The 24,023-nt window shown below is 37.9% G+C and overlaps 1 protein-coding gene across 1 annotated transcript; it reads right to left on the reverse strand.

Annotated features, from left to right (window-relative positions):
* Positions 1-1,636: 1,636 nt before the first annotated feature.
* On the reverse strand, positions 1,637-23,468 carry GPRC6A (G protein-coupled receptor class C group 6 member A). Its single transcript, XM_040474470.1, has 6 exons — positions 23,254-23,468; positions 19,226-19,529; positions 16,073-16,909; positions 9,175-9,387; positions 6,152-6,275; positions 1,637-3,630 (listed from the first exon to the last, which is right to left on the reverse strand). Exons 1-6 carry the CDS (start codon positions 23,445-23,447, stop codon positions 2,516-2,518), a joined length of 2,787 nt encoding a protein of 928 aa, XP_040330404.1. The 5' UTR covers positions 23,448-23,468; the 3' UTR covers positions 1,637-2,515.
* Positions 23,469-24,023: the final 555 nt, after the last annotated feature.

Genomic DNA, 24,023 nt, shown 5'->3' on the forward strand with positions numbered 1-24,023 from the left:
GGACTTGGAGAGCCTGGGTGTCAGGATAAGGAGTTTTGACTTACTGCAGGTTTTAAGACAACCAAGCAACATAAAGAGGTTTTTATTCTAAAAATACATCAAGTGGAAGTGAGCGTAGGGCTTAGGGAGACCTTCTCTACGTTTGAAATAAAATGAGAGACCAGGGTCAAATTAGGAAGCTATTGTAACCATCTATGAAAGAGATGGTAAGGGGCCTAGATTAAGAAAATAATAACAGGAATAGAGATCTTGGCAAAGTTCTGAAAAAATTCAGGAGTTAGAAGATAACAGGTAATGAATTAAAGGTGTAGAAGGGTGAAGCAGATGGTAGAGTCGAAGATGAATAGGATGAACCTCAGGGTTCCAGTGAGTCCACATGTGGTACGACATGCTGAGAAATGGAAAAAAGGAGGAGGAGCCAGGAGAAGGAAATGATGGATTGTCCTTGATAAGTCAAAATACAAGGGACAGTAGGTGGGCTGGTTAGAGTGACCTGGACCAGAGATGTGGTTTGGGGAGTTATCTAGGGCAAAGTTAATATACGAAGATGGATGATATTGTAGTGAGGGAGTATGATTTAGACTGAGGGTGGAACTCTGGTGAATACCCACATTCAAGAGCCACATGGAGGAAGACACATGGTCAGGATGCCAGATTAGAACCCAAAGAGCCTTTGCATCAGATTGAAGAGTCTTGAATAATTGAAAGCTTTAGAAAATCATGTAGGGTATGAAGAAGGAGAATTTCAAGGAGGAGGAATTATACCACAAATGCCTATCAGATTCAAGGGAGGTGAAAGCTTAAAAATGACCATTGAATCTGACAGATAAAAATTCACAGGCAACTTTCTCTGAACTACTTTGGCAGAGTGGTGAAACTAGAAGCCAGATATCAGTAGGTTCAGTGGGTCAAAAGTCAATAAGGACACTATTCCTTAACATTCAGTTGTGAAGAGGAAGGAGAAATAGGGTTGTAGTTAAAGAGAATGTCAAGATTGGAGACAATGCTATTTTGTATGTTTATCTGTTTTACAAGGATGAGCAGCATTGTGAACATGGCATTCAAATCCTCATCACCCGCCCTGACCTATCCCCTGAGCTCAGAGTCTTAGATCCATATGAATGCTTGATATATCTTGAAATTACTCTAAACCAGTCTTTTTCCTGCACTGCACATTTCCTTCAATAAACCAAACTAGAAGCTTATACTTCATCTCTCACCAACTATTTCAGGTAAATTACCACTTCTTATATAGCAGAATACATATTCATATTCTTTATTCCCTGGTGTAGATCATAATCCTATCCCAATTAGACTCCATCCTCTACCCTATATTAAAGTGATCTTCCTAAAATGGGACTTTGAACCTGTCATCTTTCTGCCAGATGCTTTTATGACTTTCTTACCACAAAATAAAGACCTAAGTTCCTTATAAAAGAACTCCACAGGTGCCTGGGTGGCTCAGTTGGTTAAGCATCTGACTCTTGATTTCAGTTCAGGTCGTGAACTCGTGGTTCATGACATCAAGCCCCTCATTGGGCTCCACACTGCCCGTGTGGAGCCTGCTTCAGATTCTGTCTCTCTTCTCTTTCTCTGTCCCTCTTCTTCTCTCTCTCTCTCTTTAAAAATAAATAAATAAACTTAAAAAAATAACTCCAGTCTATGGTATTCATTCATGATGTAATCTCTACATCCAAAAGAAGACTCCTCTCTAGTAATACCAAATGACTGTACTCCCCCTGGCACACCTTCTTGACACACTTCCTGCTGCTGCTCCTTGCTTTCCCCCTTTTTCTAGAACAGCTTTCTGACTTTCTTTGATTAGCTCTTACTCATCTTTCAAGACTCCCCCAAAACATCATATCCCACATTTAGCTTTCTTTGAAGCTCTCTCATCATCCCCCAGGGTGGCTAAGTACCCCCTTCACTATCCTGTCACAGTGCCATCTGCACAAGACAATCATAGAAATCCCCACACTCAAATGATGATATCTGTATGTGACTGTCTTCCTGGATTTTGAACTCCTTGAGGTCAGAAATGATGCTTTGATCCTCCTTGTGCTTTTGTATTTAGCATGTCACCTGGCTCATGGTAACTGCTCAAATGCTTGTTCAACTGAACTGAGCCCTGGAGGTGGGAAGCTAAAGATGCTTAGGGCAGAAGGAAGACCCATATGAAAAGGTCTGAGAAGAGGAGATAGAGGACACAATGAGCATGATATATGATGGGCTAATTTCAAATAGGAAAAAGACCTTTAACTATGTGTCTAAGAAGAAGGAGATAAAGATGGAGACAGATGGAGGTGATAAGGAATGAAGGCATTTCCAGGCTGAGGGTACTATTTTCTTTGTTAAAGAAGTGGTTGGACAGAGGGAGTGTTCAACCAAAAATTGGTGAACACGGTGGCAGTGAAGAAACACATAGAATATATTTGTTGGGAAACAAATGCACATTTTAAACACAGAGACCCTGGAGACATTTTATTCCAGAACATGCCATTTCTTAAGGACTCCTTCAAATACTTGAAATTCTTTTCCGAGGCCAAGTTTTAGACATACTTGCAGCGTTTTCTCTGCGTGTGTGTGCAAATGCCTGTGCCCGGATATCCCTGCTTTCCTGCCAGGCTGCAGGCCTGCCACCGGAGCTGGGATTGGTCGCTGTGATGTTGCTGCTAGAGGAGTCCAGGGAAACGTGACTCATGGCAAGGCTGCTTGCGCTGTGGGAAGAGTAACTGTAAATCATCTTGAGAAAGGCAGATTTTGTGTTAGTCTCCTGCTTATAAAGAATAACATAGCATTTGGGGAAGAATGTGCAACACAGGATCCCATAGTTCGATATTAAAATAACGATAATCTCCACAGCTGGTAAATATTTACCAAATGTGGTAGCATAGACGGGGACGAATGTGATCCAAGCTATGAAATAAATGAGCATGCCAAATGTTATGAATTTGGCTTCATTGTAATTCTCGGGCAGTTTCCTGCCTTTGAAGGCAAATATGAAGCAAATGAAGGCCAGGATGGCAATATAGCCCAGCATGATGCCAAATGCAAGGATGGATCCCTCCTCACATTCCAGGATAATGACTCTGGGCAAGGAGACATTCTCTTCCACAGCAGGTGCTGCAAAGATTAGCCAGATTGTGCAAATGGCAACCTGGATACCTGTGCAAGTGAAGATGATGGGAATGGGTTTATAGAGGCACTTCAGGAAGTTCTGCAACTTGGGGTCGAAGCTGAAGGCTAGCAGAATTTTCAGGGACTTCACCAAAATGCAGGAGATGCAGAGAGTGAAGCTCACACCAAAAAACGTCTGCCTGGTTTTACACGTGAAGTCTTGTGGTTCTCCAATGAAAAAGCCCGTGCTGGCAAAGTTGAGGAAATGACAGAGAAGGATCACATAGCAGACCAGCAATCCCCCGGACGATTTCACAACAGGCGTGTTCAGGTTTCTTGTAAATATTATGCCAATGGCCAGAACAAACATGATTCCTAGTAGGGAGAGGGCCAGGAGCAGTATGGCCAAGGAGTCATTCCAACTGAGATACTCCACTTCCTTTTCAAAGCATGCTGTGCTCCTTACAGGGGCCCACTGAGTTTCATTGTTACATAAAAGGCAGTGATCCATATCTAAAAGACAGAGATTCAGTTACATTGCAAACATTTAAGCCAGGTGATTGATTGTCCACAATGATGCTACAAATGAGACTCCTTCTTAGTAATAGTGCGGACTATTACTAAGGGATATAGATAATTGTCACATTGGTTGACAGAACCCAAAAGAACCCAAAAGAAGTTGAGAGAAAGTGTGAGGGTGAGGGAAGAAAAAGAGGAGAAGAGAAAGCAAAAAACCCAGGTGGGCTGTGAGTCTTAAGGGAATCCATATACTCAAGATAGATGCCAGCCTCTTATGAACTTGCTATTACAGGTGGCAGTTCAGGGACTCTGTTAAGAAAGGCTTTGAAATATGGGTGCCTGGGTGGCTCAGTTGGTTAAGCATCCAACTTTGGTTTCAGCTCAGATAATGATCTCAGGGTTCATGAGATCAAGCCCCGCGTCAGTCTCTGAGCTGACAGCACACAGCCTGCTTGGGATTCTCTCTCCCTCTGCCCCTCGCCCTCTCAAAAATAAATAAATAAACTTAAAAAAAAAAAAAAGAAGGGCTTTGGAATCAAATGTATCTCAAGTCCCTTTCTCTATCACTTTTAATTCCCTTAATCTTGACTAAGTGAATTGAACTTTCTGAGTCTATTTTCAAATCTTTAAAAAAGCAAAAAAAAAAAAAAAAAAAAAGGCTCTGCCTCACTGGGGTGCTGCATTTGAAGCCCAGAATAAATGTAAACTTCTTTATGTGGAGTGTTACACATAGTAGACACTAAATGTAGTGAGAACTGCTATTATAAATAAGGCTGCAGTTCTTTTAAAAGCAGAGAAAATATGGCTGGGTCACCCTAAAAGCTCTCTAAAAGTGAGATAACACAGGATTGTAACCACTTCAATTGATGAAAAATTAAAGTTTATTTTTTTTCTCTAGGACGTCAGTAAACTTGTCAGTAAACATGTCAGTAAACTCACATGTGCAGTGATAAGCTTAAGACTGATTTTGGCTTATTCTGATGGCAGAGAAGGAAGAGTTGATATCAGAGTGGAGTCCCTGGGAGTGTGATTGCATTTGCTCTCCATTTTCACCCCTTAAAGGTGGGGTCCCCCGTATTGCCAAAGGGCACTTCCTGGGCATCCATCTGAGAACACTCCACAGTGCCCATTCATTTTTATATAGGGCCTGCATTCCCTTCTTCGTTAACCTCAAAGTCAGGTTGTGTTTCTGTTTATGAACTTCATTACCTCTCCAGCCTCTTCCTCTTTCCAAACCCTGTTTCCCTACAAAAGCGGTTCTTCTCTGTCCTCCCCTGACTGCCACTGCTACTGTGTGCCATTTTCTTCGCTTGTTTAATGGCCTTGTCTACGTACGAGAGCTGTGTGCTGGAGATAGAGAGAAAGACAGGAGATGATGTCTTTTCATATCACCCTAAATCTTTGCTTTTCCTCCAAAGGAAAAGCAGTCTTCTACACTTATTCTTGCCTTGGTTATCAAAACACAGCCCAAATTGTATTTTGAAAACTCTTGTGTGTCTTTATGGGAAATAAATGCGACACACTCTTCCAGCATTTTTATTTATCCCACTCTGCAGACAGTTGGTAGACATTGCCTGGAAAATCTCTCTCCCCCACAATTATCTAATTGTTTGCACAGCAGAGCCCATCTCAGGTTAGGAGAAGCAGCATTTTTGTGAGATAGCCACAGAACAAGACTATTGGAACGTTTATATTGCGATACTTCTCCCCTTGGAGTCAGTGAGAAAAAAGAGTAAGCATCTGAGAGCTGCTCCAGTTCTCAGGTTCACAACTTTTATAGATGAGTAGGGATGCGACAATAAACAAGGGAATACGATGCTTTTAAAGTATGGATTTTGAAGTCAAAATTTGACTCCAGGGAAACTGCTGATTGCTCCTTTTAAGACCCTGAGGCTGCTGACCTTGTTCTTTACTTTGTATATTTTGCACTGATCTTGTGAAATTGTTAAAGACAGGTTAGGCAAATAATCAGTTAGTAGCAGCTCATCTTTGTTAATAGTTTATCCCCTTTTCTCACAGAAGGCTGTTTTTTTTTTTTAGGCTTTACTGTTTGCTGCCTTTTGGTAGGAATAATGAGATCTCCAGGGTATGCACACCCCTGGGTTTTTATCATGCTCAGTTTAGCTAATTCAACACTTATTTAATTATCGTTATTGTGCCCCAGTTACAAGACCGGCATGTCCATGTGGGGGATAAACAGACAAAAATTGGTGGAGAAATCACGTTGTTTTGAAAGATGCAAGAGAGGAAGTCTAGTTGAGCAGATGACATCTTCCCTTGGAAGTGAAGTTACTTTTATGTCTCTATTGGGTATTGGTTGTGCATCTGCTGATATAATAGAGCAAATTCCAAGATAAAATGAAATTTTACTGGAATTTAATCTAGCAAGAGCATGAGATGCTTTTTTTTTTTAAATGAAAATGTAAGCCAAAATAGGATTCATGTAAAAAAAATAGTCAGCCTAGGAGAAATGTTTCTGGTGATTCACTGTACATGGTGTAGTGACTATAATTACCTGTCTGGTTACTGTAGTGATTTTCAGGACAGTTCACACATTCATAGCAGCAGATATGTTGACTTCTTGTAGTTTTCTTCATTTGCCCAGGACTGCACTCCTTGGAGCATTTAGACTGAATTTGCTGCAAAGTGAAAGAAATTTCAAGTATATTTTTAAAAGATTTATTTTCCTAACTAACCTTGATTGATTTAAAGATACAGTTACTAACTAGTATTTTGGTCTCTCCCTCTCTTGTTTTTAAAAAGCACAATAGAATTGTTTTGTCATCTGGAGGCATGTGAACAAGTTTAAAAAGCAGAAGATACTTCAGGTAGTGAAGCTGTCTTAGGAAGAAGTACTTTTGTCACCTTAATAACTTCTGAAAGCAAATAAGGGAAATTAGCTCTTTCAGAAAGTCCCTAGCAGAGGAACAAATGTGTAGTGATGGAACTAAAGAAGGAAATCATGGCCTGGAAATTTTCAGTCATGTGTTGTATACAGAGTTCAACTATATATGAAAAATAGTAACTTAATGGACACTTTTATATTCTTTAGAGGAAGGTTATTAATCATGCTGTCCAAGGACTTTGTCCAGTCTAAGCTTAAAAACAAAAGAGTGGAAATTTTGAACTTAAAGCTATTAAAGTATTAGTGAAAAAGGTAACCCTAGATATATAAATAATATTTTAGGCATGCCTATAATTAGGCATGTCACAATGTAAATCATATGTATCATCCTAATTTTACGGAGCGTTCAGTTTCCAATTTCACTAATAATTCTTTGTACTTCAGCTATGCTTTTTTTTCCCATTCACAGTCCCTTTCTCATGCATAACTTGTGAAGTAAATCTGTTACTGTCTTACCTTTCGAGATACCAAAGCAGAATGGGTAAATGAAGCTTTCTCTAGATTCTCTTAATAGCTATTCCTGAGCCAGGAACACAATCCAATGACTAAGCTAACTGGTCTTTTCTCTGGGAGATGAAAATGATCTGGCTGGGAAAGAAAAAGTAGCCAAGATTCAGTACCCCTGAGTCCACAATGGTGGTTTTCTTCTTCTCAACACAGTTATTCCTGATCTGGGTTGTCAGTAGGCAGGACATCACTGGGGGTAAAGGAGAAATATTCTCTTCCCTTATCATAAGATACAGCAAAGACATTCTAAAGTCTGGTATTAATAACTTTGGGATAGCAAAAGATTTGGGATTATCTGATGTTTTGGACTTGAGCTAGGAGAAAGGAAGGTACATATGGAAGAACAAGAAATCTTGTGGGGTTGGAATAAGAGGCAAGAGGGAGGGGAAGGTAGTAGGAGATGAGGTCAGGTAGGTCCTAGTGGTAGGTCATGTAAGGTTTTTAAAGATATTGGCTTTTACCCTAAAAGAAACAGGATGTATGGGAGTGTTTTGAGTAGAGTATTATAGTTTATAGGATTACTCTGTCTGCTGCTTTAAGAATAGACCACAGTGAGTAAGAGTGGAAACAGAGAGCCGTTAGAAGACTACTGTCTTATTCTGGGTGACAGGTGATTGTAGCTTGGACTGGAGTAGTAGCAGTGGAGTAGAGAACAAAAGGTGGTAAGATTCTAGGCCCATTTTGAAAGTGAAACTTAGATTGGATATGAAGCATGACAAGGATTCCACCAGGTTTTTCCACGAACAACTAAAAGGAAATTGCCATTTATTGAGATGAGGGTAGGTTTGGGAGCTCAGTTTTGGAGGTAATCAGTCAAGATGACTATTAGACTCCAAGGTAGAGATGTCAGTTGCACAGTTGTATATTTATTAGGATTGAACTTCAGAAGATAAAAAGCTGGGAGTCATCTGCCTTCTCTATTAATGAATGACATTATTTAAATCATGAGCCTGGATGAGATCACTAAGGCAAAGTGTAGACCCAGGAAAGGAACAGTTCTGAGCTCTGGATAAGCCAATATTTATAGGCAGCTGGAATGATAAGGAGCCAGCAAAGGAGACTAAGAAATAGTGGCCAGAGACAGAGGAAGAAAATCAAGGGACTGTGGTGTTGTGGGAACAATAAAGAGCATTTTACAGAGAGGAGAATAATTAATTACTAATAATTAGTGAGATGATTTTTGGATTTGTTAACATTGGTGAACTAGATAGAAAGAATTTTGATGGATTGGAAAGAGTTCAAAAGAATTATGGGAAGAGAGAAATTGGGGCCAGTGAATGTATTTAAATTTCTCAAGGAGTTTTGGTGTCAAGAGAAATAGAGGAATGGGCAGTACATAGAAGGAGAAGTGGAGGATCAATGGAGTTTTGTTCTTTTTTTGGAACATGGAAGGAATAACAGCATATTTATATCACTATGTAGATAATGGAGAAGAGAAAATACTTGAGGGTGTGGGAGAGAGTGGAGAATTGCCAGAGCAGTATCACAGAGTAAGTGGTAAAGAGTTGGGATCCAGAGATCAAGGGAGGAGCTGACCTTGGCCAGGAGCAGACAGCCCATCCATAGTGCTGGATGGAAGACAGATGTGGTGGCAGGGGAACACTGCTGTTCTCTTCTGAGTGTTTCACTTTTGTTAGTGACATAGGAAGAAAAGTCACCTAAAAGTGAAGATGGGGAAGATGTGTTGGATCAGAAAAGGGAATAAAAATTATGAAATAGCTATCTAGGAAGGTAGGTGAGTTAATGGACTAAGTAAGGTAATAGTCTGATTGCCCAACAGCGCTAAGGGCCCACTGGAAGTTAGAGATCATGACTTTGAAGTGAGAACAGTCAACAAGGTGCTTTTGGCTTTGTTTTTGTTTTGCCAAGTTCAAGTTCAGCTACATGGGGGCTCTACTGATTAGGCAAAGAGTTGAGTTTAACCAGGATTATGCTCTAGTCAAATGAGTATGATAAAGAGAGCATGTACAAGGGGTGACACACAAGTTGACCATAGCTTTTAAGGAGGGAAGATGGGGACAGTAAACAGGCAGTAGGATCACTGGAGGTCCTGGTGGGGTCAAGGACTTTTGCAATTGAGGTACTAATTTGATTTGAATGCTATAAGCAGCCTACTGCAAAATTACCTTAAGATTTCTGAACTCATTTTTTGTTTCTTGGTCTGTGATGACGAAGACATCATTCTTCAGATCATATTGTGCTATCTTGGTGATAGTCAGGTGACCATCAATCTCCTTCCAGAGCACAACATCATATCCAGTATTCATATCCCCATGAGCATCAAAATGAAATGAATTCCCTTCATCAGTGAATGTCACATTTTTTAGTGCATCAAGTAACTATAAAATAGAAAATAGAAACAAACATGAATAGAAATATGCATCCATTATATCCCAATTATAACACTGCCTTATATGGAATATCACTTAAAAGTAGAAAAAGAACATTCTGGATCAGTGAGTATGGTAACTAGTTGAGAAGGTTCTTAACTATCTGGCAACAATTTGACAATTCTAGCCTTATTTCTGCCAAAGTCTTGTTCTGTGAATCTGAGAAAGCAAGTTAATGTTTATGGAAAGTAGCTTCTCTAGCTTATAAAATTGGAATATGAGGATCTTCATTTTTTCACGTTGCACAATTTCAGGATAGGTCCTCTGGGGCAGTTGCCTGGACTCTAATACAGGTTCTATATCTCATTAGTGATGTGGTCTTGACACTTAAATTTCTCTCTAGGTCCAGGTTCCCCATCTGTAAAATGAAGTAAATGAAACCTACCTTATAGGGTTATTGTAAGGATTATATGTAATTAAGCATATAAGGAGTTTATCCCAGTATTGGGGACAGATTAAGATTAGTAAAGGGTATATTAATATCTGTTAACACTATTAGTTAGCTAATAAGGACATTGTGCAAATAAATAAAAATATTTTGAGTCTATTAATTATGTCACCTGATGTTCATATATTACTTGATAATACTCAGAAGTGTGATATCCTTCTTCTCCATAACAACTCAATGAAACAAGTGAACAGAGATCATCTTCCTCCTTTCTTAGGTGAGCACCATCAGCAAAGGGGTGAGTGGACTTAATCTGAGGACACACATTTTGACTTTCAGGTCTTTCCATTGCACCTAACAATATTTTAATTCAAGTCCTCTATATTGTATTTTCCATCTGACTCAAAAGCAGTTATCGATGTGTCATCTGGAGCTACCGGAGGCAGGAAAATTCATTCTTTCCTTCTAGTCACAGTTGGATCCTTGGCCAAGCCTGAGTGGGTAATCCAAACCAGTAGGTGTTATGCTCACCATCCGCAAAATGAAGGCTAAGGGGACAGACATACAAACATGGGACAGTCCAGTGACAACAGCACCCTGTTCTCAGGACATCTCCCACCAGAGAGGTTTAGCTCGGGGTATAAGGTACTGCCAGTACCTGCCTTCTAAATACATCCTTTGTTACTCATTTGGTTGGAGGTACAGATATTATTATCTTCAGTGGTTTTCAAATCTGTTTCAGTGATTGAGTATAAAGTGACCTTTCCAATGTAATTCACAAAATGATTTTTTTTTTAATTTCCGAGGAAAGAAATGCAATGAAAAATTACTTGTCCTGTTACCGAGTTTGTACATGAGAACTTGTATGTAAAACAGCTAGGACAGGAAATGTTTTACTGACAAATGAGGCAGCTGTATTGAGATTGTGCTGCAGAGGAAGATCGCTATTCTGGGAGAGAGAAAAACACTGCTCCGCCATTAACTTGATATATAATCACGGCTAAGTAAATACCCTTTCTGGACACACTGGGCCTACTCATCTAAGTCTATCATGTTATGTGGTTCTTGTTGAGTGCAAAATCTGGAACGAGGCAGAAATTATTCTATTCGAACAGAATTATTCTTCTATTCCTTATCAGTTCATCTTTTATGAATGTTTCTTTCCTTCAATTTTTGTTTTGGTCAATAGACTATAAGAAAATCAAGCTATATTTTAAGGTAAATATATTAGTCACGATAGGCAGGTCAGTGACCAAATGTCATGTTAGTAAAATATATGAGTATATGTATTAATTTTATTATATGTTTCCGCAGATTTCTTAGTTCTCTTAATGAATGTAAAATAGTATTACTTTAAAGAAACAGGTATCAGGGGCACCTGGGTGGCTCAGTTAACTAAGCATCTGCCTCTTGGTTTCGGCTCAGGTCATGATCTCACAGTTCGTGAGTTCCAGCCCGGTACTGGGCTCTGAGCTGACAGTGCAGAGCCTGCTTGGGATTCTCTCTCTTCCTCTCTCTCTGCCCCTCCTCCACTCTCTCTATGTCTCAAAATAAATAGACTTAAAGAAGCAGGATATCAGATTTAACATGGTGGAATTAACCAACAAAAGCTTTTTCTAGCAATTGCCTGGACGAAAAAATATGAAGGGAACAAAAATAAAAGAGGAAGTAAGGACCCACTGTCAGTGTTTCCACCTCCACCTGTGTGTTGATTTTTTTTTTCCTGTTCCCTCCTTAAGCAATACACACATAAACCCCAGTAACTCGGTTCTTTAGGAAGCATATCCTTTTCCTCTTTTGAGTTTGAACTATAATTTCTACTTGTTTTTCCCTGCAGTTAATTAGGTTTTCTGGCACATATACATTCTGTAAATAGCGATAACGGTGTATGAAGTACCTAAGCCAACGTAACTATGCTTGTTCTCACAGGAGAGAGGGTGGAGGCAAACAAAACAGTGCATTCGTTACCTGTTAATTAAAACACAACGTTTGCTCTGGATTAAGGTAAATTTTGAACATTAGTGCTCTGGTTACTAAGCTCTTAAAGGCTTTTTCCAGCACTTATTTATTTATTTTCCATGGACACTCTGAAAGTCGCTATAAATTGACACCATTAAACAGTAAGAGTTGTGTTTCCATGATTATATAACTCACCCTGTGTATGGCAATGACCTGTTTTTGAGAACACAAAGCCAGGGGGCCACACCAACTAAGCTGTTGTTGGTAATGCTGTTTTCCATTTCCCTGACTGCTGCAATGTCCACATCTTCCTAAGAAAGCTGTGCTTGTGGGTGAATTAGAGAGAGCAGAGGAAGCAGCCTTGCATCCCTGTCTGGTGCCCAACCCATGTCTTTTTCTTCTGTGAAATTTTCTGTACCGTAGCAGAAAGCACTCTGGGCTAAGGCTGGGATAGTCTCACTGCTAACTGTGTGGGGGACCGTGGGCCAGACCCTCATTGTGGAGGCCCCGTCCGTCTCTAAACTGCCACAAGTCTCCATCACTGGTAACATTTCCTCTTGCCACTTCTTTAAGATGGAGTGTAAGAGGGGTGCCTGGGTGGCTCAGTCGGTTGGGCGTCTGACTTCGGCTCAGGTCATGATCTCGTGGTCCGTGAGTTCGAGCCCCGCGTCGGGCTCTGTGCTGACAGCTCAGAGCCTGGAGCCTGTTTCAGATTCTGTGTCTCCCTCTCTCTCTGACCTTCCCCCATTCATGCTCTGTCTCTCTCTGTCTCAAAAATGAATAAACGTTAAAAAAAAATTTTTTTTAAAAAGATGGAGTGTAAGAAACACAAACCTGTGGACCTACCAGAATATTATAGAGGTTAGAGATCATATATGTCAATGCCTGGTATAGTCGCCCTCAAAAATTGTTAGTTATTATTTTCCTTATCACTTCAAAATCACTCTCTTCTCAGCACACATTTCTTCCGTTGCTACACCTGAATGTCTCATAAGTTCTTCGAATTCAACATTTCCAAAACAGAATCTTTAATACTTCTCCTCCCCACCAAACCTCTACATTTTTATGTTTCCTTCTCAACAAAGTCATCAAATGTCCAAATGTGGAATCACTTGCAGCATCTTTGCTTCTCTTTGCATCTTTTACACCCAGTCTATCTACAGATGCTCTTCATTCTTCCTCTTACACAACCATGTATGCATCTCCATCCTCACTGTCACACAGTGCTTGTAGTACTTATACCTGGAGTATAAGCCATCCTTATTTTGTGACTGGATTACCAAATTGATCCTTCTGCCTCTAGGCTTGTGTCCCTCTGAGCAGTGCACACCACAGTGGAAATGAAATGCTACTTCTGCAGTGAAAAGCAGATCAGAACACTGTCCTGTCTCAAAATAGATTTAATTGGCTCGCTTTGCTCTATCAAGTCCAAACCTTTAAACATAGTTTGCAGCCTTTCTATTGAAACGATGGTCCCTGGACTAGCAGTATCAACATCACCTGAGAGACTGTTAGAAGTGCAGACTCTCAGGTATCCCCCCACAGAATTAGCAGATACATGATATGAGATTCCCAGGCCATTCAACTGCAAATCAAAATTTGAGATGCTCTGATTCATTAGACCCTGATGTTGGATCCTTCCTCTACTTTCATTTACCTGTAGTTTCCACAAGAAACTCCAATTCTGTGACACTATTTACTTACCCCTGAAGATGCCATACTTACCCTCCCTTCTCAGATCTTGCTGGAGTATTTGTGTCCTAACTCCTACCCATCCATCATATTCTCCAGAGACGTATGGTCTTTGGAGAATGTTTTCTGAATTGCTAATACTGGATTGGTTGCCTCAGTTAAGTGCTTCGCTGCCATTTTGTGTCTCTATGAAACATAGTAATGCATCATTCTGCATTGTAATCAACTCCTTAATTGGTTGATTGTACACACCAGTGGACAGATGACTCCTTCAGGAAGAGAATTGTCTTGTTTTCCCTAATACTTTCAACACTCAACATTGAACTAGAGCATTGAGACATCCAATAAATGTTTGCTAAATATATGTACACATGGGAAGTTTGACTATAAGTCTGTCATCTCACATGCATCACTTACTACTTTCTATATCATCATAAGTAAAGGAAAACAAACAAACAAAAACCCAAAATCACTGTTTACAACAAGGAGGTGGTATCCTCATGCACATCTGAGAAACATCAAAACTGTATTGAAGTAAAACAATCCTGACTGTGCTTTTCCTGAATACTTCTCATAGGTGTCACCAAATGTGGAGCCAAAGTAAGAACTGTCCCCAAATATTGGGAAAAACTCCTTTAAAGTTATTTGAATATAAAATTATCTAGAAAGTAATATTTAGATATTAGTGAATCTTACCAGGGGACAAAATAATCTTTAGGAATGTATCATTGATTAGTGACCCCAGATACTGCTGATCTTTTAAATTTGAAGTCTATGGAGATTTCTTCATAAAAATTATTTGCATTGTTTGTCCTACTGAATCTGGCACAGATGTGGTTCACTCACGTTGTGATCAAAAGAGCAAGTCACTCACATGTTCTTCCTTTCCAGTCTATTTCCTGTTTGTTTCTAGGTAACCAGGCTCCCAGAGGGAATAAAGAATAACCCCAGGCTCCTACTGTTTAAACAAAACATTTTAGAAGACTCTGCTTAGATTATACTTTCCCAAGTCTTTTCCTCAGAATGTTTGAGATTCATTCCTGATTTAAAATACTTTCCCAGATCTTTAGTGGATAAATAGTCCTTGCTATTTTTATCTATCCTTCCTTAGAAGCTCTTTATGTCTCCTCCCCTTTATCCTGCCTCTAGGATTGTCTAATTTCTATTACTCTTTCTCAACCTCTCATTCTTAAAATTTCATGTAGTGGTTTCATTATTGTGGTCCACTTCATTTGTAGTTTTTATCAATCCCTGATTTAAGTTTTCTATTACAAAGAGTATACTTTCAAACAGACATCTTAAAATAGCTAGGCATATATATAGATATATATACTATATATATCTAGGCATATATATATATAGGCATATATATATATATAGATATATATACTATCTAAAATATATATATAGTTATATACATATAACTATAGTTTTAACTTAAAAAATCCTAATCTCTAGTCTTACCTCCTTATTAGTTTTTTTTGCCTTGCATTTACAAGATCAAAACTGGTTTTAAAATGAGAAATTTAAAACACCCTATACCATCACATGATCCACCCAAATGTAAGTGGATGACCTTAGACCTTGGTGCTTGTGTTTGGGACTGTTTAAAGTAAAAATGACAAAAGTAGAAATAGTCTGCCCTGCATACTCCGGTGTATGGTAACACTTGAGTCTTACTTCCTTTCACCTTCTTTTCCCTTACACATTTATAATAAATATATTTTTGGGACATGATTCTGCATCAAAACAGACAAGTTTGGCTTTGAGTACACAGTATTGAGAAATCTGTTTTTAATGAGTAAAATTTATCATCATATAAGGCAACAATGTGCTTTCAAATGTCTTGTTTATCGGCATTTTAAAAACACAATGGAAAATTTTTACTAAAAAGAGCCACATTAAGCTTTAATTTGAGTTTCTACAAACTAATCAAAGAGAAGAAATGAAAAGATGTCTTTTACCGACAATTAGTGGTTCATTTCAACTGGAGATATCATAAGAATTGTTATGATTTATCTAACAATGTTCATTTGAAAAGACTGGAGTCCTAAGGAGGCTGTTCTAAGTAAAAGTCATAACTGGAGGCTTTAAACCAACAAAAACCAACTATAAACCAACAAAATCCCATGGAAAACAGAGGGCATGGAGGCAGAAGATCCAGACAAGAGTAATATTTCTAGTGTTTCTAGCTTTAGTTTTTCAACTGATAATATTTAGTGATAATAAAAATGACCGTTAAACATGCCTGGTCTTGTGTTTGTCAAGAGCACTAAAAGAGATAATTCATATGAAGCACTGAAAAACTACAAGATCAGATACAAATCCATATACTCACAAAAAATAATACTACCAACTGGATCTTCTTGGAAAATAAAAGAGCACTACTTTAGTGGGTCAGAGTAGTGAAGGTAAAATAACAACTCTATTATCCTCAAGAACAAAGAGCTAATGAGAGAAATGCATGTTATTTGAACACTTAATGTATCTACCTTCAAAAGGAATACGATTAAGACAGTTAATATAAATACTTGAAAATTAAAGCAAGGAAAGGAAGGATGGTAGGGGAATTTTCTTGAATGTATGAGTTAGTACCTCCCATGGTTGAAAGGCGTTGGGGTTCTGACAGTCGCGAGCTTGGCACAGATCCCGAATGGCATAACCAAGAGCAAGTACTGCAAGCTGGATACTGTGAACAAGGCCTGGCTCAGTATAATCCCACAGGAAATCATTTCTCAGGGAGAAGTTCCTTTCTATATCCTTGTTAACCTTGTAGGCCAAAGTCCCCTGAGAATGGTTGGAAATGCACTGACTCAAATCACTGTCCTTGACATACGCACAAGCAGACAAGAGTGTGGCATATTCATTTAAGACTTTGTTATTATCACTGGGAAATATATGCAGATTTTGAAGAAAGGAATGGAAGGAAGACATATTCCCTCTTCTAAAGGTAAACCCTACAACTTTGCCAATCCTTTTAACATTAGGAATGGTTGTAATCTTGGTGGCCGTTGACCAGTTATCACTGGCAATCCATGTCTTATTTATATTCCTTTCTAGAGCTTTACTGAAGAGATTGAAAACATGGAATTGCCTCAGGAATACCACAATGACATTAACCTGGGCTTCTGCTACGATTTTCTCAAGTGTCTCATTGATCCTGACTTCGATGGTATTATCTGAGAGGAAGGCTGGGAGAACTTCTTTGAAAGCTATGCACACATTATTTGCTGTGGTCTGAACTGCAAAAGTGTTGAGGGCCATTCGTCCATAGTCATCATCTGTGGCTATGATGCCAATCCAGTTCCATCCAGACTTCTCAATCAGGTGGGCCATTGCTTTAGTTTGATAGAAGTCACTGGGCACAGTCCGTAAAAATGAAGGAAAGCGAATTTTGTCACTTAGGATTTCTGCAGTTGATTCATAACTCACCTGGAAATTGACAGAATCTTTTAGTTATGGTGCTGATGAACTCCAGGTGGCTATTCATACTGGGTGTTCCCCTCTCATTTCTGTGAATTTCTGTAATCTTTTCCTAAATTCTCTGGTCTTTTATATTCTTCCCCTTCAATGAACTTCTGCTTTAGAGACAGTGTAAATCATGACATTTAGTAATTGTGTGCCAACTCTTTAGAGTCATCGCTCTTCAGTCATTTCTATTGTGTATAGTACAAGCTCTCTGAAGGTTCAGGCTCTATCTTATGCTTCCATCTACACTTCTATATCCATCTATATCTATCTTATATCTCAGGCCAAGGCCAATAGTGGATATTATTTAAATACTTAGAGATAAATATAGGAAAAATGCAGCTAGTCAAATAAACAGAATGCATTTTAAGGACACCCGGTATGTTCAACATTTTGTCTAATTGACAACTTTGGTGATTTTTATTCTAGGTCAAATAAGTCAACCAGCCAAATGATCATCTAGTCTAGGGGTCAGCACACTTTTTTCTGCAAAGGACCAGGTGTAAAGTATTTTAAGCTTCGTTGATCACATATGGTCTCTGTCATATCTTTTTTTGTTACAACCTTTCAAAAAAATGTAAACACCCTTCTTGATAGCTCAAGAGCCACATTTGATCTACATGCTATAGTTTTCTGACCTCTGATGTACTCAAACAAATAGCATTTTGAGATACCTACCTAATGTGTACAGAGTTTTGCTTGATTTACAGTTCTGGTGATTTTATTCTAGGGAGAATTACTACCTGCCACAGCTGCAAATGCACTGTGTCACTTGCTGAGTCTTTTTTTTTTTTTTTTCTATTACTTATAGCAGCCACCTGGTATGGTGGAAAGTCAGTAGGCTTTAGAGTCAGACAAACTGTCAGAATTCTGACTTCAATAAATTTGGGGAAGTTAGTTAATATTTCTTTACGTGTGAAATGATAGGATTCTTGTGAAGATTAAAGGAGAAAATTGAAATGGTTATTAGCACACAGTGGACAGTAACTAAACTTTAGTTTCCTGACATTGCTATGCTGGCCTCCATTTTGTACCTGGCATTGCTGTGCTCATCTGTATTTTGAGACCTGGGTTTCTGTAAAATCAGTGTCCCCTGCAGAGCCCTGTTTCCTTTTGTGTTGTCTGTCATGGAAATTACCTTTTTATATGAAATAATCATTGTTAAAAATAATGTACTTTTCTCATAGCATTATACATAGTCTAGACAATTTGAGCCAAAGCCTTATCTCTGAGATATTTAGGAGAATAATTCTGGGGTTTTTTTCATTATGGATATAAATTTTTTTTATCAACTTTACTAGGCTATATAATGGAACTCTCAGAGTCTTTCATGGATGCAAGATCTTATTTACTCTAACTCCAGAAAGTTATATATTTTAAATTCTTATGCACATTTAATATATGATTTATATTTTTCTATCTGTTCACTTCTATCAGATGGCCATTTCCTGATAATCTGATTGTAATTATTTTTGCTTTCTAACTGTTGGCTTCTAATCTTCCTTGAGCCTAGAAAGCAGTGACCTAGTGAGTTACAGAGCAATGTATTGAGAGTGAAAGCCAAGGCGACTTGCTTGACTCTGAGTAATATGCAGGACCTTAGTGAAGGGCTTTCAGAGGGCTTTTTGCTTACTTCTTGATTATTTATTGGCTTGCATTACAAGGAGATATATAGTTCCATAGTCTCTGCTAAAAGCTTCCCACCATACTCAGAAGAAAATGCAAATCCTACTACAGCTTACAAGATGCTGAATGACCAGCCCTTGCTTATCTCTGCAAATGCACTTCTTACTGTACTCCTTTCTATACAACTGATCTAGCTATACTGATCTTTTGTTATTCTTTGGACATTTCAACTTTGGACTTACTGTTTTCCCAGCATAGATATTGTCCTGCCCTCCTTGTCTTCCCTTGGCTGTCCTTTCTCATTCAAGTTTCAGGAAGTCTTTCCTGACCTCCATGTCCCTTTACTTCTCAGTCTCCTCATAGCACCCAACTGGTGTTATTTCAGAAACAAAGCAGCTGAGGCCCTCAGAGATTTCCGTCTTATCCTAATCTCACTGAAAACTATCAGAAACTACACTTGGCAGGTGGAGGGGCGACTATAGTCCCTTAGTGCTCTATCCACTATACTATCCATAATAGGGCACATACCTTTCTTTTATTGAAGAAAGAGAAGGTTAAAGTAAGAGCAACTCCCCAGCTAGTTTCCTGGGTTACCCTGATCCCCTCATAATAAGGAATATGATCAAAACCAACCAAGGATAAAACAAAACCCACCTGTGGCATAAGCTGTAAATTCAACATCCTGGAGACAGCCATGGTTATTTCTGAGTAGCCAGCACCTATGACAGCCTTAACCCTTGGCATGTAGCTGGAATAGTCACATTTAAACTCCATGATTTCTCTGGAGCTGTTGAACTTAGAAAGAAACCTCAGAGCAGCTGCCATTGCCACTGTGACTTCTGTACAAGTGTCATAGATTTCATACCCCAGTTTGATTCCAGATAATAGTGTTGAATTATTGATCATCTCAATGCTGTGAATCATGGCAAGAGTTTGAAGAAAAATTGATATTTCAAACCTGTTGAGGAACAAATTTTTTAAAGCAATCAGAATAGAATTCTTCTCTAGACATGATGGTAACTCATTTGATTCACATCTCTGCCTTATAATAGACAATTTCTGGATCAGTGAGACTCAATTCTTAAAGGGCCTAAATTTTATTTTAAAAGAGTTCTTGATGGAAACTTTTCTAAATGGTATATAGTTTCTCAAATGGAGTCTGTGGAATAGAATTTAACTTGTTTCTGATTAATTTGGGGATCATTTGAATACTCAGTTTAGTATTCTGCAGTATGGAGATATGTCTGATTTTTGCTCCTTTTTGTAGTTAGATGTCACCATTTTATCACCGTCCAAGTATCTGCTCCTTAGACTCACTAGCCCACTGTCTTTTTTTAATATAATCTGTTGTGATTGGAAACCAGTTTAATAAGACCTTCAGAATTATATATAAAATAGACTGTATAAGCTCAGTAGCTTTCTCCTAGATAAATGCACTATTTAAGTTCTGAAATATAGCTATTTACTCTTACAGTAGGTTTTCCCAGTTGACTTCTTGATTTGCGATTACTTCAGAGGATTGAGTTGCTTGATTACTGCTTTGTTGTTAAGTTTATGTCATCCACCACTGTATACAAAAGGTTACAAACAGCATCTAATATAAAGATTCAATTTTTTTAATAATTAAAGGACAATATTATTATTATTTTATTTTAATTCCGGTATAGTTAACATAGTGTTATATTAGTTTCAGGTGTACAATGTAGTGATTCAACAATTCTATACATTAGTCAGCTCATCAAAATAAATGTGCTCTTGGGGCACTTGGGTGGCTCAGTTTGTTAAGAGTCAAACTCTTGATCTCATCTCAGGTCATGATCTCATGGTTCATGGGATCAAGCCCCATGTAGGACTCTGCACTGACCGTGTGGAGCCTGCTTGGGATTCTCTCTCTCCCTCTCTCTCTGCCCCTCCCCTACTCTTACACACACTTTCTCTCTCTCTGTCTCTCTCTCTCTCAAAAAAAGATAAGTGTACACTTAATTCTTTCAACTTATTCAACTATCTCCCAACCCATCTTCCCTCTGATAGCGATTAGTTTGTTCTCTATAGTTGAGTCTATATTTTGGTTTGTCTCTATTTTTCTTTTGTTCATTTGTTTTGTTTCCTTTTTTTAAAATTTATTTATTTATTTTGAGAGAGAGAATGTGCTCTCACATGAGCAGGGGAAGGGCAGAGAGCGAGGGAGAAAGAGAATCCCAGGCAGGCTCCACTCTCAGCATGGAGCTGGACAGGGGGCTCAATTTCACCACTAGAAGATCATGACTTGAGCCATTACCAAGAGTCAAATGCTTAACCGACTGAGACACACAGGCATCCCTTGTTTGTTTTGTTTCTTAAATGAGTGAAATCCTACAGTATTTGTCTTTCTCTGACTGATATACTTCGCTTAGCATTATAGTCCCTAGACTCATCCATGCTGTTGCAAATGGCAAGATTTTATTCCTTTTTTATAGATGAAAAATATTCCACATATATGTATATATACATGTTTATATACCATGTCTTCTTTATCCATTCATAGAGGACAATATTATTGTTCAGGGTTTTGATATTTTTAACTTTTATTTTAATTCACTGAGTTACGGTAAAGTATTTGAATGATACTATTTGTCATTGTAGACTATCTAAAAGCAAAGTGTGGCAAATCAGCATTAAGTTTTTAATTTGAAAAAAGAAGCAAAAAAGAGAAAAGGTAAAATAATGAATTGTATGACAATATGTATAAGATTGGAGGGTCCCCACATGGTAGCTCCATGAAAGTCTAAACTTCTTTGGTGTATTCACTTCAGTATCCCAACACCTAGAATAGGGCCTCATTAATGTAGGCACTTAATATATAGCTGTTTGGGGCACCTAGGTGGCTCAGTTGGTTAAACGTCTAACTACTGATTTCAACTCTGGTCATGATCTCACAATTCATGAGATCGAGCCCTTGTCAGTCTCTGCTCTGACAGTGTGGAGCCTGCTTGGGATTCTCTGTCTCCCTCTCTCTCTGCTCCCCACAACCCTCCTCCCCGCCTCAAAATAAATAAATAAATAAATATTTTAAAAAATATATATGTATAGAGCTGTTTGATGCTAAATGAATACTGTTTCTTTCAGGGATTGTCGATAAGGTGAAAAGATATTAGATTCAGTAATTTTTTTTTCAGAATATATTTTCTTACTAGATCAATGATTTTTTAGTATTTTTTATCCTTAATTGTTAGCCTATAATTGCAGGTCTTCAGTCATTTTTTGAGTACCGATTTAGTGCTCTGAGAATCTTCATTAATTATTTTGAGGTGTTCACTGGTATTCCTGATAATCAACATTTAAGAAAACAGTAGCTCAAAGTGCCCAACTTCTAGGGAGAATGCCAGGAAGGAATCTTAGTGTGATGTGGGACCACATTTTATCTGACAGCATTCTTAGAGCACTTGGTAAATATGTTCTGATAAAGAAAGAAAAAAGGAGGGGGGGAGTGGGAAAGGAGGTTAAATTTACATACAAGAACATCAAGATAGAAGTAAGATTTCAGAGTTGGAAAAAAGCATGTGGATCAGATTGCCATAGCAACAGAAGCTGATGCTGCCCATGTCCCTAGAAGTTATCCAGGAACTTATTTTACAAAAGAGAAAATTAGAAACTGTGACTCAAAGAATTTAAGTGATTTGCCCAAGTCTACAAAATGAGTTTGTCCCCAGACTGAAGTTAGAATTCAAATATCCTGCTGTCCTTAAAGAAAATCCATTTGTAACATCCTCTGCCCAGCTTTACTTTTCCCTAGTACACTGTGACACATGTCTTTTTTATAGCCAAGCTTTCAGCCGAAAGTGTTCATCAAAGAAGAAGGAACACTAAGTTGAAGTAGGATCCTAATTTATCATAAGAGAATTAGATTATTTCAAGAATGAAATGAATGCAGCACTGACAAAAATGCTGGTGTAGAGAGATTTTAAATGTCGCCTATTTTAAACAAAGAACTAAATAAATAATAAATCTATGTTTAAAACAAAATGTGTATTGTAGATGATATAAACATAAGTAATACATAATAGAAATAATGTAAATTAATATATATTAATTTTAATATATTTTATATTATAATATAATATAATTATATAATATAATGTTAATATATAATTATATTACACTATAATGTTAATATAGTGTATATAGTATATATAGTATACTATATAGTATAGTATATAGTATATATAGTATATAGATTATATATAATCATTACACTATAATGATAATATATAATCATATAATATAATACTAATATAATATAATTTTAATATATAATAAACATACATATATTTATAATATGTTTATGTTTATAAACATTATTTATAATAATATAAATATAAATGTGCTCTGTATGCTTGCAGTGGACAGGCTACAGTGTCTCCAGATGGTTTTCTCAAGTGCCTTCAGGGATTTTTTTAAGGCAAAATCCAAATAGATATATTAATGGAAAGCATTCATTGCCTCTGCACTTGGAGGTCGACTATACATATAGTGCTGATATATTTATCTTTTAAGGAAGGATCGCATGACTATATGTAACTTAAAAATATATTAGTGTAAATTTTATTAAAATAATTTAAATGTTAATACAAGTAAATGTTTACATGCCCTAATCTCATAGTGTAATCTTGAAATTTAAATGTATTCTCTGAGGCTTTACTCACCCAACACACTTCTGGATTTCTGGTCGTCTGGGATAGTCTTCTGAGGACAGCATTTTTTCATGAATGGCAAATAAACCTCCAATTATGACATGCCCTGGAGAAGTGGCAGCCACGAAGTCGTCAGGGGTCTGGCAAGTCTGGGAAGTAGCAAGAGGAATCACAAAACAGGTAATCAGTATAATCAATAGTGCCATGCTTCTCTCTCATTTGCTCAGTTCATGTGAGTTCTTAGGAATCATTAAGCTCACAGAGTGCCAACAACATGGTTCCTATTTCACCTGTAAACACCATGTAAGGTATAGGGCAGTGTCAAAGGCTGGAAACATTCAGTTTTCAGGTGCTTGATGATAGTCAAAACAGTTCTTCACCAAGAAGAACATATCGGACTCTAACACTCCGTTGTTGGAGATGTATGCTAGCAGCAACGCTAGGAAAAACATTATAGAATTAGAAACACAGGTCCTCGCTGGGATAGCACTCTTTTGCTTCACTGATATGTCAAGGGCTTTGGGTCATGTTGGCATTTCTTTTGAAGTAGAATATAGAATCTTCAAGAGGCAGCAGTAAGGGAAAGTGTTCCCCCTTCAGGAATGAACAGTTTTACATTTCCAAAGGTATCACATTCAAGGCACAAAAGCTTCAGCATAGTTTATAAACTGTTTATTTTTCCAGAAAATCTCTATTTTTAAAAAATGAAATTCAGTTAGTTTTAGGTATTTAGCACTTCCAGTTTACATGTGTTGGAAATAGTTTTGGTGGTAATGGTCAAA

The sequence above is a fragment of the Herpailurus yagouaroundi genome, unplaced genomic scaffold (assembly GCF_014898765.1).
Source record: "Herpailurus yagouaroundi ecotype Mexico unplaced genomic scaffold, PumYag 139, whole genome shotgun sequence".
NCBI lineage: Eukaryota > Metazoa > Chordata > Mammalia > Carnivora > Felidae > Herpailurus > Herpailurus yagouaroundi.